The 16,551-nt window shown below is 36.7% G+C and overlaps 7 protein-coding genes, 1 non-coding gene and 1 pseudogene across 12 annotated transcripts; 8 read left to right on the top strand and 1 right to left on the bottom strand.

Moving 5' to 3' along the window:
* Positions 1-82: 82 nt before the first annotated feature.
* AT3G17280 (F-box and associated interaction domains-containing protein) lies at positions 83-1,792 on the top strand (the record flags this gene model as incomplete). 2 transcript variants are annotated; one of them, NM_001338280.1, is made up of 2 exons in its annotated part: positions 83-1,295; positions 1,447-1,792. In NM_001338280.1, one exon carries the CDS (start codon positions 114-116, stop codon positions 1,272-1,274), a length of 1,161 nt encoding a protein of 386 aa, NP_001319575.1. The 2 variants fall into 2 exon arrangements, with proteins under 2 accessions (NP_001319575.1, NP_188354.1); NM_112606.1 differs by lacking the exon at positions 1,447-1,792 and having other exon boundaries at positions 114-1,274.
* Positions 1,793-1,840: 48 nt separating this feature from the next.
* Positions 1,841-2,248, top strand: AT3G17270 (F-box/associated interaction domain protein; the record flags this gene model as incomplete). The annotated part of the gene is made up of 1 exon (NM_112605.2): positions 1,841-2,248. One exon carries the CDS (start codon positions 1,841-1,843, stop codon positions 2,246-2,248), a length of 408 nt encoding a protein of 135 aa, NP_188353.2.
* A 1,841-nt stretch (positions 2,249-4,089) lies between these two features.
* Positions 4,090-5,212, top strand: AT3G17265 (F-box and associated interaction domains-containing protein; the record flags this gene model as incomplete). The annotated part of the gene is made up of 2 exons (NM_180271.1): positions 4,090-4,528; positions 4,614-5,212. 2 exons carry the CDS (start codon positions 4,090-4,092, stop codon positions 5,210-5,212), a joined length of 1,038 nt encoding a protein of 345 aa, NP_850602.1.
* Positions 5,213-6,617: 1,405 nt separating this feature from the next.
* AT3G17261 (uncharacterized protein) lies at positions 6,618-6,725 on the top strand (the record flags this gene model as incomplete). Its single annotated transcript, NM_001125177.1, has 1 exon — positions 6,618-6,725. One exon carries the CDS (start codon positions 6,618-6,620, stop codon positions 6,723-6,725), a length of 108 nt encoding a protein of 35 aa, NP_001118649.1.
* A 166-nt stretch (positions 6,726-6,891) lies between these two features.
* AT3G17260 lies at positions 6,892-8,652 on the top strand (annotated as a pseudogene; the record flags this gene model as incomplete). Its single annotated transcript has 1 exon — positions 6,892-8,652.
* A 339-nt stretch (positions 8,653-8,991) lies between these two features.
* AT3G00350 lies at positions 8,992-9,821 on the bottom strand. The gene has a single exon (NR_143803.1). It is a non-coding gene; the product is annotated as an uncharacterized misc_RNA (transcript).
* Positions 9,822-10,208: 387 nt separating this feature from the next.
* AT3G17250 (Protein phosphatase 2C family protein) lies at positions 10,209-12,177 on the top strand. Its single transcript, NM_112603.3, has 2 exons — positions 10,209-10,588; positions 10,872-12,177. Exons 1-2 carry the CDS (start codon positions 10,301-10,303, stop codon positions 11,850-11,852), a joined length of 1,269 nt encoding a protein of 422 aa, NP_188351.2. The 5' UTR covers positions 10,209-10,300; the 3' UTR covers positions 11,853-12,177.
* Positions 12,178-12,394: 217 nt separating this feature from the next.
* On the top strand, positions 12,395-15,064 carry mtLPD2 (lipoamide dehydrogenase 2). 3 transcript variants are annotated; one of them, NM_180674.4, is made up of 3 exons: positions 12,395-12,833; positions 13,199-14,459; positions 14,557-15,064. In NM_180674.4, the coding sequence occupies exons 1-2, from the start codon at positions 12,561-12,563 to the stop codon at positions 14,447-14,449; spliced, it is 1,524 nt and encodes a 507-aa protein (NP_851005.1). In that variant the 5' UTR covers positions 12,395-12,560; the 3' UTR covers positions 14,450-14,459; positions 14,557-15,064. The 3 variants fall into 3 exon arrangements, with proteins under 3 accessions (NP_851005.1, NP_566570.3, NP_566571.1); NM_112601.3 differs by having other exon boundaries at positions 12,478-12,833; positions 14,560-14,850; NM_112602.2 differs by lacking the exon at positions 14,557-15,064 and having other exon boundaries at positions 12,511-13,220.
* Positions 15,065-15,490: 426 nt separating this feature from the next.
* On the top strand, positions 15,491-16,094 carry AT3G17230 (plant invertase/pectin methylesterase inhibitor superfamily protein; the record flags this gene model as incomplete). Its single annotated transcript, NM_112600.2, has 1 exon — positions 15,491-16,094. One exon carries the CDS (start codon positions 15,491-15,493, stop codon positions 16,073-16,075), a length of 585 nt encoding a protein of 194 aa, NP_188349.2. The 3' UTR covers positions 16,076-16,094.
* Positions 16,095-16,551: the final 457 nt, after the last annotated feature.

The following is a 16,551-nucleotide window of genomic DNA, read 5'->3' as shown; positions in this document are numbered from 1 at the left end:
ACTATGTTGGGCTAAAAGTAACAAAAGCCCAATAAGAAACAGTAATAGTATCTTCTTAATCTCCATTTGCCGTATTTCTTCCTCTAGAGACTGAGATCAGAAATCACGAGAAAATGACGACGATTTCCGATCTTCCATACGATTTGTTACCGGAGATACTCTCTAGACTTCCGACCAAGTCTATACCGAAACTGAAAACCACTTGCAAAAAATGGTACGCTTTGTTCAAAGATCCGAAATTCGTCGAGAAGAAGTTGGGTAAAGCAGCAAGGGAGACGGTGTTTCTGATGAATCATGAGGTTAATTCGATTAGCGTAGATATCCATGGAATTCCAAAAGGCTATTCGGTATCCATGGATTTTACAGGTACACTCACCATACCCGAAGGTTCAGATTTGGAAATATTTCGAATCCATCACTGCAATGGTTTGTTCTTATGCGCCACAATGAACTGTAGACTCGTAGTTTGGAACCCCTGTACCGGTCAAATCACATGGATCATACCTAGAACTCGTTACGATAGTGATGATATATATGCTCTAGGATGTGGTGACGACAAATCATCTTCTTTACATAGCTACAAAATCTTGAGGTGTTGCGATGACAATCAGAAAAAACCAGTGTCTGAAATCTATGATTTTAGTTCTAGTTCATGGAGGGTTCTTGATGGCGTCACTGCAAATTGTTTCATAGAATGTAATGGCGTGGCTTTGAAGGAAAGTGCTTACTGGTATGCTTCAGATAAAAGAGAAACTCCCAAGGGTAAATTCATACTCAGGTTTGATTTTGCAACGGAGAGATTTGCACGTCTATGTCTTCCCCTTAATTTTCAGAGGGATCGTGATAATAAGAGTGTGGTTGTGTCTGTTGTTGGAGAAGAGAAGCTTGCTTTGTTACAGCAGTTCGACCATAGGGTTCATGGTTTGAAATATTCTAAGATAAAGATATGGGTGACCGATACTAAGATCGGTGAGGGCAAAGACTTGTCGTGGAGCAACATCTTAGTAGAGGAACTTGCTGACGATAATCTACCAAGTGTAACGAGTTTCCTGTTGGACGAGGAGAAAAAAGTGGCAGTGTGTTCTGACGCAGTGTGTTCTGATACAGACACGGAAGATGAAGATAGGAGAAGAATCTACATTGTTGGAGAAGGTGTAGATGAATTCGTCTATGATGAAGTTTCAACGGAAACATCCCACAATTGGCCATTTCTCGTCAGTTATGTTCCAAATCTGGTTCACATTGAGAAAGATGCACCCATAGTCGAAGTGTAAAGGAAAAGGAAACGGCAAAAGGTTAGTCAAATGAATTGCCTTAGCTTTTATCTTGCTTTTTCTTTCGGTCATGTTCCTTTCAACGAGATTCGTCAATCATTGGTAGGGATTGTTTCTATTTAGCTGATAGAACTTACCTTTGTTTCTCTTGTTTGCTTTTGAAATATATCAGCACAACAATACCAATCAAGCTAGAATCGACGAAAGAGAAACAGAGGAATGAGGAAGATAAAGTGAAGATGGGCTCAGAAACATTACAAAGGCCCAAAACGATTGAAAAGAAGCCCACATATTTCAAGCCCCGACATTCAACAAAAGTCAAGCTTCACTCTCATGGCAAAAGCATATGTTCAAGGAGACAGCCAAATGATACTATCTAACCGTTATGAAGCTCTCATGGCTCTTTGTTGATGACAAGATTAACAGCTGTAAAAAGAGAAACCCTATAATGAGTAGTCTATATAAAGTACCTCAGTTGTAATCGAAATTCACTATCAGATAAAGATCAATAAGAAAAGCTTTTCTACTTACCTTTCCCTTATCCCAGTTCTTCTTCAAAAAAGACGATGATGACAACGATTCCCAATCTTCCAGACGAATTGGAATCGGAAATACTCTCTAGGGTTCCGGCGAAGTCTCTAGCGAAATGGAAGACTATTTGCAAACGATGGTACGCTTTGTTCAGAGATCCGAGATTCGTGAAGAAGAACTTGTGTAAATCAGCGAGGGAAGTGATGTTACTGATGAATGATAGGGTTCACTCAATTAGCGTCAATCGCCATGGAATTGACGACAGATTTGAACCATCTATGGAGTTTTCAGGTAAACTCAGGAGTCTAATTGATTCGAAAGACGTCAAAGTATCAAAGGAGGCAAACTTGGCAAGAAGCCTTAACACAATGTACGCGAAACTCAAATCTAACCGCATATCCAAATTATGTGGTGGAGTAATGAACCACTTCAACATACGTTAGAGCTTTACAAGTCTTACTTTGGCTATGAAAAGTAAAAGCAAACAAAAATCTTTTGTAGTTCATTTGACTTCAATGATACATTCCCTAATAGATATCGTATTAATGCAAAAGGAATATAGGTCAAACACCCACATTCACCGCATGTGGAATTTGCTTTTAAGGTTCCTTAAAGAATGACAGACATCACAAAATGCTTGAATGAAGTTTCTACAGAATGCAAAAAATCTTGTCTTAGAGGTTTGAAATCTTTCTTGTAGCAGAAATATTCCTTGACGACTCTGACAGTGCATTTTCTTGAGTAATTTCAGAACATTGGTCAATCCCAGTGAAGTCATGCAATGAAAACTCCGTAACGACGAGAAACTGAAAGAGAATTCAACAAACGCAAATCAAGAATCAAATGCAATTTGAGAAACCAAACGCCCTAAACTTGATTAGCAAGAAACCTGGACAAGAGAGAGTAGACATTGAACGCATAGTTGCACGCATAGATCCGATATTCGTCAAGAATAACTCGTCAGTTATGCTCCAAATTTGGTTCACATTCAGAAAGACACTTCCAAATTAAAGGCCAGAGGAAAATGAAAGCAAAAAAAGGTAACACAAATCAACTTACTGTAGTTTCTTTCTTGGTTTTCCTTGTGGTCAAACGAATCACATAATAGGAGCTGTTTCTATTTAGTTTTGATAAGCAGAGTAACTAAATAAAACTTCCTTTTGTTCACCTACTTTGCTTTGGTAATTGGATCGGTGATCTAATGAACTTACCCGAACATATTTTCTATTTGGATTGAATGCTTATTGAGAACATCAAAGCAGTTTCAAGACCGTGTTTGATCTCCAGATCGTTTTTGGATTCTAGTTCCAGGAATATGTTTTTAACACCATACATGATTTCTCTTACCAATAGAACAGTTTGCACTTAAGAAAACCCTTTAAGCAGAGATTTTGAGAGAAATATCAACAAACGTAAGTCAATAATCATTAGAAAACCTGAGTAAATCATTAATTTTAAGCGTAAAAAAACAAACTTGATCAGCAAGAAAGCTGGACAGACTTTTTTCTTTGGGACCATTCTCCTCAATATAATTGACAAAATTATTTCAATCTTCTATTTTAAATGATTTGGATTTATATCTTTAATAAAGTTTTTAAATGAATTTAAAACCATGCGATTTAGATCTTTGTATTTTTAAACTAAGAAAAATTTCAAACCAAATTAGTAAAAATCCAATACTTATTCCCACCAAAAAAAAAAATTCCAATACTCAATTGTTTTTTCTCGATAAATATCTCTTACTTTTATTTTAATTTCTTTTTGTGCTCAAACTTTTACTTTCATATTTGTTTATTTTTAACTGTTATCAAAACTAATTAAAAACCATGAAAAGTTAAAGTTGTCTCATTTTGTCTAATAGAAAAATAAAATAAACATACATAGATTCTCTTCTCCTATATAATAAATATATTGATCATAAAAAATCTTACTCCAAACTCTAACACATCAAATCATAATAAATATAGGGAAATATATAGTTTCTTCTTCTTTAAAGTCATTAAAATATAATGTACTGTTTCCAATAAGAATAGATTTAAAATACAACAAATCAATAGTTTAATCAATTACACTGAATATTATAACTTTGTAAAAATTCATAATTGAATAAATATGATTTGTTATTTTAAAATAACTTTAAATGCTTGATTGCATTACACAGTTATATACCCTCTCTATTTATTAGACAAGTTGTTAATGTAAAAACCCTTAATTCTATTTGCAGTCCTGTTGCAATCTTCTTCATAGGGAGGTCAGACTAGAAATCACAAGAGATAAACAAACAATGATGTTTGCTTATCTTCCACCTGATTTAGAATCGGAAATACTCTCTAGGGTTCCTGCCACATTTCTAAAAGAATTGCAAACTACTTGCAAACGATGGTACGCTTTATTTAGAGATCCGATATTCGTCAAGAAGAACTTGGGTAAAGCAGCAACGCATGTGATCTTTAATAATCTTGGGGATTATTCAGTGACAGAGATGAATACTTTGGTTCATAGCATCAATCTCCGTGGAATCCAAAACAGCTTTGATCCATCCATTGGTGTTGAACGTAAACTTTACGAGCTAAATGATCCTGAACATGATAAGATACTTGGTATTATCTCTCACTGCGATGGTTTATTATTGTGCGCTACCAAGGACAAGACTAGACTCGTGGTTTGGAACCCTTGTACTGGTCAAACCAGGTGGATCCAAATCAAGAATGTGTTCAAGAACAGTTATGTTTTAGGATATGGAAACAACAACAACAACAACAAATCTTGCGATAACTACAAAATTTTGACTTATGACTATTTTCTCAGATCCCCAGCTTATTCTCTTGGTAATTAAGTTTAAAATCTATGAGTTCAACTCTGATTCATGGAGAATTCTTGATGACATCTCTCCTGTTTGTTTCATACGCTCAAATGGCGTGAATTTGAAGGGAAATGCTTATTTTGTTGCTTCAGATAAAGAAAGCAAATTCATACTCAAGTTTGATTTCACAACAGAGAGATTCCTACGTCTATCGTTTCCTTCTCAGAACGATGATCAAATTGCGGTTCTATCAGTTGTTAGACAAGAGAAACTTGCCTTGTTACAACAAAGGTTTGATACATCTTCAATAAAGATGAATATATGGGTGACCAAAACTAAGATCGATGCGGACAAAGACTTGTCTTGGAGCAACTTCTTAGTAGTAGATTTTGGTAAAGTTACATTAACAAGTGAGCCGTTGAGTTTCTTGGTGGACGAGGAGAATAAAATGGTCGTGTGTTCTTCAAAGATTCGTCACATTGAAAGGAAGACTATAATTTACTTTGCTAAAGAGGGTATACAAGTTCATCAAGAGATTGCACAGAAACCAAAAGGTTGTTGTTCATTTCTCGTCAGTTATGTTCCAAGTTTGGTTCAATTTTAGTGAGGTAATTTAAGTAATTAATCCTCAAAATCTAGAGGAAAAAAATTAATAATCAATTTAATTACCTAGTATTTTTTTCTAATGATATTAGTTAATCATAAAATATGTATGGTTGATTCTGTTTAGTTAATAAACAAAGTAGCTGAATTTTTTTCTTTGCTTTTTTCTTTTATGTATCACTCTTTACATTTGAAATTACATTTTAGTGATCTTTCTCAAATACGTTGTTCATGGCTGCTTAGTGAGCTATCAATCCTCCTCGCCTCCTCGGTAACTTTTTTTCATAAATACAGAATGTGTAAGCATATGAATACCGAAAACAAAACAGTAAAAGGCTAATTAGCAAAAGAGTATAAGAAGGTTGGTGAAAATATAATTTCATTTGCAACTTGTAAAAGCTCCCTTTGTTTCAACTTGCTTTTTTTTTTTGTTCTACCAAATCGCTTTATTTAAGTCTTGCAAAATAGATCTTAATTAAAGCCCTAAAGTTGTGACATTTTAATTGTATCTCAACACAAATATATGTACTATCCATATATGTTCATGTTGTTTCATAGACGACTTTCTTCTGTTCCATAAAGAAAAAAAAGGAATTATGGGTGACTAATAAGTCTGAGACGAATCATTGGTAAATGTATTGATGATATACATGTACCTAAACAACTTCATCAAGAGAGTTACATGTACTTGTACTTGTGCACAAGGATCAGTCCGATTATTGGCCACTTCTCGTCAGTGATGTTCCAATCTCATATTTCTGTATTTTTTTTTTTTTATTTAGTCCGTTTTCCATTTCTAGATCAGTAACAATGAGAACCTTGTTTTGGTTAAAATCACAATTTTCTAGTCCAGTTTCTATTAGATGAGACGTTTTTCCTGAACTTTTTTTGATCGAATCACCTTCCTATGTTTTTCTCACACTAAACCACCTGTTACATCTACTTACATACATCTGCATTTGCATCACCAAAACTCTATTCATCAATCATTATTGTGGGGAATATTGGTATTTGGTAGCTATTTATAGAGACTTTACATATAGTTTACTGTTTTTTTTTTTATAAAACTTTAAATTCGTCTAACAGAAATATATTTTGTATCCATATAAAATCAAGGCAAAGTTATCATTTGTCATTTAATAACTTAAGAAATTAAACCCAACACAAAATGGAATGATAATATTCGAAATAATCTCATCGGAAAAGAAAAGAAAATATCCAATAAAAAGAGGCCACGTACGTAAATAGCTCCAGTAGCATTCCCGCCTAAATGATAAATAAGATATTAGAAAGATTTAAACATTGAAAATCGTCTTTTTATTTTCTCCATAAATCGAAAACCCTAAATCCTCTCTCCCCGTACCGTACGTCTTCCTCAAACCAGCAGCAACGTTGCTTGGATAACGATGACCTCGCCTCCGGCTCCTCTTCAGGTTCTAATCTCTTCTCCTCTTTTTCATTTCAGCGTCTCCGCTATTGTACACATGTACTGTCTTCTCGTTGACAACGCCTAATTTCTAGGGTTTTTCTGTTCTGATCTGTCTTGTTTGATTTTACTTTCTGATCTACGACCTGTATGTGTTTGTATATGTGTCCATATGTACTGATTCCAAAAGTTTTGTTTTCTCTGCTTATGGGATTGAGTGAGATATATACTAATATGGTTCATTTTATTTAGATATGAGGAAGAAACTAAAGTTGGACGATTCTCTTGTTGTTGATGAGGAGAAAGAAGCTCACAACGCTATGGCCAAGTGGTTCATTGCTGCTGATGTTAATCCTAAGACCATTAACACCCGTTCCTTTGCAAAGTTTATGAGCTTCCTCGGGGACCCCAAGTATCCTCCTAGTGTTTCTAAAGTCGAGAATGAAGTTTTTGAGATCTACGAGGAATGTAAAGAGAAAGCTAAGAATTTTTTCAAGAGTTTTCAAGGACAATTAAACCTCTCTTATGAATGGATGCTTCTTGGTAATGGCTGGGGGGCTAGGGACCACATAAGAGGCCCTGTTTTGCATGAGGATTTCGTCTGTTTGACTGCTCATTTCGTCGATGATAACTGGAAGATGAAGAAAAGGATCTTGGCCTACACTAACACTACTGACCAGGAAATACCTATGGATGATGGTTATGTTTACCCTTTCAGGAACGCTGTTCAGGATTTTGAGATTGAGAACAAGGTCTCTACTCTTCTACTGCCTAACAGTGAGGATTTTGATGAAGAAACGTTGGATCCTTTCAGGAAATGGATAGAGGAGATAGGGAACAATCAGTTCAATCCACGGGTTTCTCTAGTCTATTGTTGCTCTGATCTTTTCCGGTTAATGGTTGATGATGTGTTGAGTGAATTAAGCTCGTCGCTGCTGGAAGATGTGCGTATGTTGGTTGGATGGGGAAGATGTTCAGCAACCACCTGGAACGTCTCGTTGTTTCATCTGCAACAAGCTGTAGTCTTGAAGTCTGAGGATGCATTCTCAAAGGATGAGATTTACGATGATTATGACAAACCATCTGATGAAGATTGGATTAAGATTCAAACTTTTTGCAAACTCACTGATTGCATCTATAAAGTGGCAAAGGAGCTTTTCGAAGGAGAGTATTCCACATCTAACGTCTACTTCCACCTTCTTGCTGAGCTGAAGGTAATGTTGAATCAAGAGCTTCCGAGTGCTGATAGTGATTACTTTCTCTGCAAAGCTAAGCAGATATTGGAGAGGTTTGATAAGTATTGGAACAATATGTTTCTGGTTTTGGCTACTGCTTCTGTATTGGACCCTCGGTTTAAGATGAATTATCTTGAGTTTTACTGCTCAAAGAAGGAAGTCAATGTTGAAGGTTCAAAAGCTGCAACTGTTTTGGACTATTTACGCAATCTGTATGCTCGCTATGCAGCTAGCGATATCTGTCAGAAACCAATATGCTCGGTTGCTTCTATTGACTCTGAAGACGAAGAAGAAGAAGAAGATGAAGAATATGATGAAGATGAATACGATGATGATGAAGGAGGAGAAGAAGAAGAAGAAGAAAAAGATGGCAATGATGAAGAAGGTAAAGAAGAAGAACATAAGGTTAAGGAAGAGAAGAAGCCTGATGCATACGAGAAGTTTGTTTTGTTTCAAGAATATATCAAGTTTGAAGGATCTCCAATAGAGCTTCAAGAATCAGAGCTTGATTCCTACCTCAAAGAGCCGGTTATGAAGTGGAACAAAGACTTCAAAGCGTTGGAATGGTGGAAAGAAGAGAGCCAAAAGTATCCAATCCTCTCCCGAGTAGCACGTGACATTCTCTCAATTCCAATCTCACGTGCTGAGTCTTACGATGCTTATGTTGTGGACAGACGAGAGCCCCCTGAGTTTGTTGTCTCCATGAAATCCAAAGTTGCTAACGCTATGATGTGCAGCAAGAAATGGTTACGAGTTTGACGATAAAGGCAAAATTACTATATCAATGTCTCTGTGTTTCGTTCATTTTAGTACTTTCGTTCTATATAACATGTTCTTTTGAAAGACTTATTTTTGTTAAACTCATATGAAATTTCTCAATATTAATTACTATTTTTGTTTAATTTGCTTTGAATAATTTACAAATTTTAAGAAAATGAAATTAATATGTCCCCAAATTTAAAAAGTCAAGTACCAAGATAAGCATATTAAGTCGCCGTTTGCTTTGAATAATATACAGAAGTATCCTTTACCTTTATAGTTAATATAAAAAAAAATATAAAGTTTCTGCAAATAAAATTCAAAACTATTCAATTATAAATAGAAGTATAAAACTAAATAATTGTCACTGAGAGAGAGAAAGTTTTTATTACGTTTTTTTCTCTTTTCCGGCAACGGTCAGCTTTCTCAGTGGTGTTGGCTGGCTTTTCTTCCAGCATCGATGGCTTCATCACTATCGTTGGCTGGCTCCTTTCCAGCAACTTTTGGCTTTTAAAACAAGTTTGGCTGGTTTAACTCCGACGTTATCGGTTTCTGTAGCGAGATCGGTCGGCTCTCACGCACTTTGAGTTTTTTTTTGGCTTCAGATCTGAAGAAAAGACAGTCCGATTGACTGAAGTTCTGCCTTTGGTTATTAGACATCGTCTAGTTTATTGGATTCGAATTAGGTTAATAAAAGCAAGCCTCGGTTGGTGATAAATTCCTTTTCTGAAGATTATAAAGTTATTGTTTGAAGATGCAGAAGTATTACAGAATTGCTTCAATTAGAAAGTATTCTCATCAAAGCTAACTTGGGATTTCGCTTTAAATTTTTTGGGCGAAGATTGAGTTTTGTTGCTGCAAAAGTTGAGCAATTTTCCGGTGGTTTCAATCGGAATTAAAACTTTCCGGCGTCACATCATTCTGGTGATCGGAAACTCTCTCTTCTTCGACTTCTCACGTGTCATCAAATCTGGTTCCCTCTTGCCACGTGTTCTATGTGCTGTTTACAACACCGTTTTTTCAGTGAAAGGGTTTCTGTTTGGGCTTTTGGGCTTTCACTTTGTTTTATTGTATTTTTTCTTTGTATAATATGGCCTGTTTCTTTCGGCCTGTTTCTTTTGGTTTTGTAAAATAATGGCATATGATTTGGCTTTGTAATATGAATAAAGAACACTTGTGAAAAAAGAAAAAAAAATTGTCACTCAGAGAAAATTTGATTGTTTACGTGTAACTTTACCTAGACATACAAGTACACTACATAAAAAAATTAGGAGTGTAAAAGAACCATGTGTAATGGTGGCGGTGTATTGGTAAAGAGGCCTAATTGGTTTGAAAGCTTGCACTCACTCATGTTTCCCACGTGTTGCTCACTAATCACCATTAGACAAATTAATTATTCATTAATCTTTTGTCTTAATTTGTATTTAACACTTATTTAATATTTGGTTTGAAAAATTAGTGTGAACACACAAGCATTTAAAAACACCTAAATATAGTATTTACAATAAGATATTTTTACCAGAAACGTATAAAAATAAATAAAGTTTATTACATTTGTCAAAAAATCATAGAAATAATTTTATACCAAAATTTTTTATATATATAGTCTCAAACATATCAAGGTAAACCTATTTTGTTTTCATTTTTTTGTAATTTATCCAAAATTAAAATGCGTACAAGCAAAGCTTCAGTGACCCAAACATGGCTGCTTTACACACAGCTTTGTCTTTGGAAAGATCTCATAATCCGCTATGTCCGTCAGATCATAAGAAGAGCAAAATCGATGCTTTTCAGTCAAAACATGGTCGCTGATTCCGCCGAGATCAGTGTTATCGATGTCAAGTCTCATCTCTCCGTTGCGAAAGATCCTAGTAACTTTCAGATTGCCGAAATTCGAATTCATGATTCAATTTGTATTGATATTCCGAGCTCTGAAGAAACGCCTCTTTTAGAATCGGTATGTGTTTGGGTTTTTGTTTCTTTTCTCTTTTTTGTGTAATCTCAATTTTGTTACTTTTGAATTTTTTAGGACTCCGTACCATTCTAGATTCTCCGTTGAATTCGAAGTTAGAAATTGAATTGGATTGGATAGATAAAGTCTTATTCTTTGATAATTCCGCTTGCTCTTCTACTCATGGATTTGTTCTGTTTTGTGAATTCTGTGATGGTTTTGTGATGTTATGAAGGAGAAAAACAACTAACACTAAACAAGCTCTTATGTTACCTTTGTTTTCAAACAGATCAAGAGTTGTTCTGCAACTACTATTGAAGAGCATGTTACTGAGTTTGTACCAAATATAAGCTCAGGGAGTTATGCAGATAAGGGTGACTACCGGGAGTACATGGAAGATGAACACATATGCATAGACGACCTTTCAGATCATCTTGGGTCTTCCTTTTACAGATTTCCGGTGCCTATGGCTTTCTACGGTGTGTTTGATGGCCATGGTGGATCTGACGCATCACAGTATATAAAAGAGAATGCTATGAGCTTGTTCTTTGAAGATGCTGTTTTTCGACAATCGCCCTCTGTTGTGGACTCTCTTTTCTTGAAAGAACTGGAGACATCTCACCGGGAAGCTTATAGGCTTGCTGATCTTGCAATGGAGGACGAAAGAATAGTTAGTAGTTCGTGCGGAACAACCGCATTGACTGCTCTTGTAATCGGAAGACATTTAATGGTCGCTAATGTTGGTGATTGTCGTGCGGTGCTCTGCAGAAAAGGAAAAGCTGTTGATATGTCATTTGATCACAAATCTACATTTGAGCCAGAACGGAGACGAGTAGAGGATTTAGGAGGGTACTTTGAAGGCGAGTATCTCTATGGTGACCTTGCTGTTACAAGAGCTCTTGGAGACTGGTCAATAAAGAGGTTTTCACCCCTTGGTGAATCTTTGTCACCTCTGATCTCAGACCCGGACATTCAACAGATGATTCTAACTGAGGAAGACGAGTTCTTGATTATGGGATGTGACGGTGTTTGGGACGTGATGACAAGCCAGTATGCTGTTACTTTCGTCAGGCAAGGACTTAGGAGACACGGTGATCCTAGAAGGTGCGCTATGGAACTTGGAAGGGAAGCGTTAAGGCTAGACTCATCAGATAACGTTACAGTGGTGGTCATCTGCTTCTCATCATCCCCAGCTCCTCAGAGAAGAAGGATACGGTTCTGTGTTTCCGATGAAGCTCGAGCCCGGTTACAGACAATGCTAGAAGGCTAACTGATGAAGGTTTTTTAGCGGTCTTGAGGAGGGCACAATGTATATATTATAGCAACAAAGATGGGGTTTTGAGATAACAACCCTCCCAAGGCCAAATTATTTGATGACATTATTACATCTCTCTGATATTGGATGAAATAAAAGGAAGGCAAAAAGAGAAGATGAAGGACTTCTTCTTTATGTTGTTAAAATGTTCATAAGTGTTATAGCCATTTTTTATCTATTTATTCTGTAGGATTATTGAGCACTTATGTACAAAAACTGATTAAGATTAAGGAATTCAGGTGATTAAGTTAATCAACTAATTCTCTACCCATTTCTTTGAAAATTGTGATCAGAGTTTTGTGTCTAATATCTCTTTCATTACATCTTCACTTTGTATATGTTTTAAAAATCACTAACATATTTGTCCCATTTTGATATATGTTTGTGTAGTGGTTGATCATATGATGATGATGTATATGATCACTCAGCTTGGATTATTAGGGTTATATTATATCATCATAATAATATGCTTATTGCTTCTGGATCCTCTTAGTTATGATTAACGAAAATTAAAAAAAAATCAGGGAAAAAGCGAAGAGGTCCTTTTTGTTTTCGTCTTTATTCGACTTTTCAAAGAGCCAAAGTCTCTCTTCTCCATCTCTCTCTCTCTCTCAGAAACTTCGACGGAAGAAGAACAAAACAACAACAACAACAACAATAACGATGGCGATGGCGAGCTTAGCTAGGAGAAAAGCGTACTTTCTCACCAGAAACATCTCTAATTCTCCCACTGATGCTTTCAGATTCTCTTTCTCCCTCACTCGCGGCTTCGCTTCGTCAGGATCCGACGACAACGACGTCGTCATCATCGGCGGCGGTCCTGGAGGTTATGTGGCGGCGATTAAAGCGGCACAGCTCGGTCTTAAGACTACCTGTATCGAAAAGCGAGGCGCTCTCGGTGGTACTTGTCTTAACGTCGGCTGTATTCCTTCAAAGGTGATTTTAGAAACTCCTTTTCCGATTACCTTGATTCGTCGGAAATTTTCTCCGATTTTCATTCGTCTCCTGTGGAACTTGCTCGTTGATCATCATTTAGATTCGATCTGAGGTTAGATTAATTTCGAGGTTTAAGAAATGATTGTGTGATGATGATACTTATTTATTTTTCAGATCTGTTTGTGCTTGATTCCTCGGAAATGGAACTATTTGTCTTTGAATTTTTGTATATCTGAAAATATTTTGTTCTCGTTGCATATGCTGGATCACGATCCTCGCATTTTTTGTTTTGTGATTGTGTTAGTCTCTGTTTGAGATTTGATTAATATATATGACATAATCTAGTTTAGTTTCTGCTGTATTAGGCCCTTCTTCACTCTTCTCACATGTACCATGAAGCAAAGCACGTTTTTGCTAACCATGGTGTTAAGGTCTCTTCGGTTGAGGTAGATCTTCCTGCTATGTTGGCGCAGAAAGACACAGCCGTCAAGAATTTAACCCGTGGAGTCGAAGGTCTGTTCAAGAAGAACAAGGTAAACTATGTTAAGGGCTATGGTAAGTTTCTGTCCCCATCGGAAGTCTCTGTGGACACAATCGATGGAGAAAACGTGGTTGTGAAAGGCAAACATATCATAGTTGCAACTGGCTCGGATGTCAAGTCTTTGCCTGGAATCACCATCGATGAAAAGAAGATTGTCTCATCAACCGGGGCACTGTCTCTGACAGAGATCCCAAAGAAACTCATTGTCATTGGTGCTGGCTATATTGGGCTAGAGATGGGTTCTGTATGGGGACGGCTAGGATCAGAGGTCACAGTTGTTGAGTTTGCAGCGGATATCGTACCAGCAATGGATGGTGAAATCCGCAAGCAGTTTCAACGCTCACTAGAGAAGCAGAAGATGAAATTTATGCTCAAAACTAAAGTCGTTGGGGTAGATTCATCTGGAGATGGTGTTAAACTCATAGTGGAACCTGCTGAAGGTGGAGAACAGACCACTCTAGAAGCTGATGTGGTCCTCGTCTCAGCTGGTAGAACTCCGTTCACATCTGGACTTGATCTAGAGAAAATCGGAGTTGAGACAGACAAAGGCGGGAGAATTCTGGTGAACGAGAGATTCTCGACAAATGTTTCAGGCGTTTATGCAATTGGAGATGTGATTCCAGGACCAATGCTGGCTCACAAAGCCGAAGAAGATGGTGTTGCATGTGTTGAGTTTATAGCAGGCAAACACGGGCATGTGGATTACGACAAAGTCCCTGGGGTTGTCTACACGTACCCTGAAGTTGCGTCGGTTGGTAAAACCGAGGAGCAGCTGAAGAAAGAAGGTGTAAGCTACAATGTTGGAAAATTCCCATTCATGGCCAATAGCAGAGCCAAGGCCATAGACACAGCAGAGGGAATGGTCAAGATTTTGGCTGATAAAGAGACAGACAAGATCTTGGGAGTTCACATTATGTCACCAAACGCAGGAGAATTGATCCATGAGGCGGTTCTAGCTATCAACTATGATGCATCAAGTGAAGACATTGCTCGAGTCTGTCACGCTCATCCCACCATGAGTGAGGCTATCAAGGAAGCTGCCATGGCTACCTATGACAAGCCCATTCACATGTAGAAGCCCTCAGGTACATCATGGTTTGGTGTTGATTCTGTTTCGGTGGATGACTTTCTTGGTTCTTCGGGTTTTGATTTTTCTTTTGTGTGTGTTGATGCGTATACTAGGAGATGTGGATTGAGAGGGAGAAGGAAGTAAAGCCGCCTACGACAAGCCAAATCAAGATGACTTTGGTTTAAACTTTTGATTTTTAATTTCTGGTGGATATGAGATGAGCTGAAAGAAAATACTTTAACGGTTTTACCACTCTTTTTTATTCGTTAAATCTTCTCCAGATTTTCAGTTGCGGGTTAGGCCCAACTATAGTAATAATTTGATATGCTCAATGAACCAAATGTGATTAATCAGGTATGATCGGTGGTTTTGGTGAAAGAGGATAACCAAATTCGATATGATTTTTTCACTGTATGATTGTGTTCAGTTTTATGATTTCAGTTTGCTTCCAAATTTTGGGACATGATTCGTTTCTTTTCATATGTATGCTCAAGATACTTACCATTGTCAAAATTCAAAAACGATAGTTGAGTAGTACGATAAAAAATACTCAAAAGAAGATAAACAAAACACACAGTTCGGACACTCATCCATAGAATTTTCTTATGTTTTAGATTTGGGAATTTTGTATGATATGATTTATACTAATAACCCAAGATTTTGAAATCTTTTCAAATAAAAGAATTTCCTCAAAGTAAGATTTTCTTTTGTTATAAAAATGGCAATGAATAATAATTCGAAGATTTTTTTCTTAACTTATGAATTGAATAATAATGGTGGATTGCGAATAATATAGAATTAAAGAAGAATATTATAGAATTTAGACATTTAAGATTTCCACATCCAATAAAGATGGAGTTTTAAGGAAAGCTTTTTGTCTCCCTAAATACGTTCGTTCTCACATTAATTGAGTCAACAAATAATAATTTGGGTCACATTTCATAATATCTTTCTATTGTCATCCAAAAACTATGTACTTATTAGTATGCAATAAGAACCTCCCAGACTCTCAAGTATACGCATAATTATCTTTCCGCAGCCAAGACAATGGCTTATCCTTGCGTCAAAAGAAACGTATTTTCACTTCTTCCTCTTCTCGTTCTTCTATCAATCACCCCTTTGTCTTCATCTTTATCTCCGAGTGACAAAATCACAAAAGATTTACTTCAGCAACTCTGCGCAAGTCCGCACATTGACCACCCCTTCTGCATCACTTGGCTAACCGCTGATCCTACAACATTCACCCTCGACCTACAAGGTCTTCTCGATTTAGTCTTCCAAAAGACGCAATTGTTGGGCTATAAGAGCCTAGCGGCGATGAAAGGCGCAGTGAGAACCACTACTGATCCGACGCTCAGGACCTCATATGAGACTTGCGTGAGAGATTATGAAGGAGCCATTAAAGCGATCGAGGAAGCTCAAGGGTCTGTGACCTCTAAGGCGTACCAGTTAGCATCTCAAGGGGCTGCTAAAGCCTTTGTTAGTATATCAGTGTGTGAAGCTCAGTTTGAAGGACGGGATGATGTGCCGGTTTATGTAACGAAGCTCAATTTGTTTTTTAAAAGATTTTGTAACATTGATAGGGTTTTCTCTGACGTTTTGACTTCTTTTATGAATCTTTCACCTGCATGATGGCAGAAACTATTCAATGTCATTCACTCTGTTGTAGTAGTAACTTTAGAACCAATAAATGAATAAATTCTTAGTCAACTATTATGTCTTGCTTCTTAGCTAAGAATGAAAACAAACTTTCACATCTCGTTACTTCTACTGTAAATCCACATAACCTTTGAAATTTGCCTACAGTAAAACTTTCTTAATGCCAAAAATCATGAATACATATTTGTGAATGCATATCTACATAAAGAAGAGAATTCAGGAAAGTGAGTTAGAAGAATACTAATCAGATCACTATCTCTGCACTAATGCTAATTGCTAAGAATTGCGAAGTTTTTCTCTCTCTCTTTTATTAGGACATGTGGTCTAACTAAGAATCAGAAAGAGCAACAACCCATTCTCATACCATGATTACACATCCGAAATGGTAAATTGACTGACAATAGTTGTAGCAGAAATCAAGGGTCAACAATAAAAAGACACATACATGT

Source organism: Arabidopsis thaliana, chromosome 3 (genome assembly GCF_000001735.4).
Source record: "Arabidopsis thaliana chromosome 3, partial sequence".
In the NCBI taxonomy this organism is placed as follows: domain Eukaryota; kingdom Viridiplantae; phylum Streptophyta; class Magnoliopsida; order Brassicales; family Brassicaceae; genus Arabidopsis; species Arabidopsis thaliana.
This window is presented reverse-complemented; position numbering and strand designations above follow the sequence as displayed.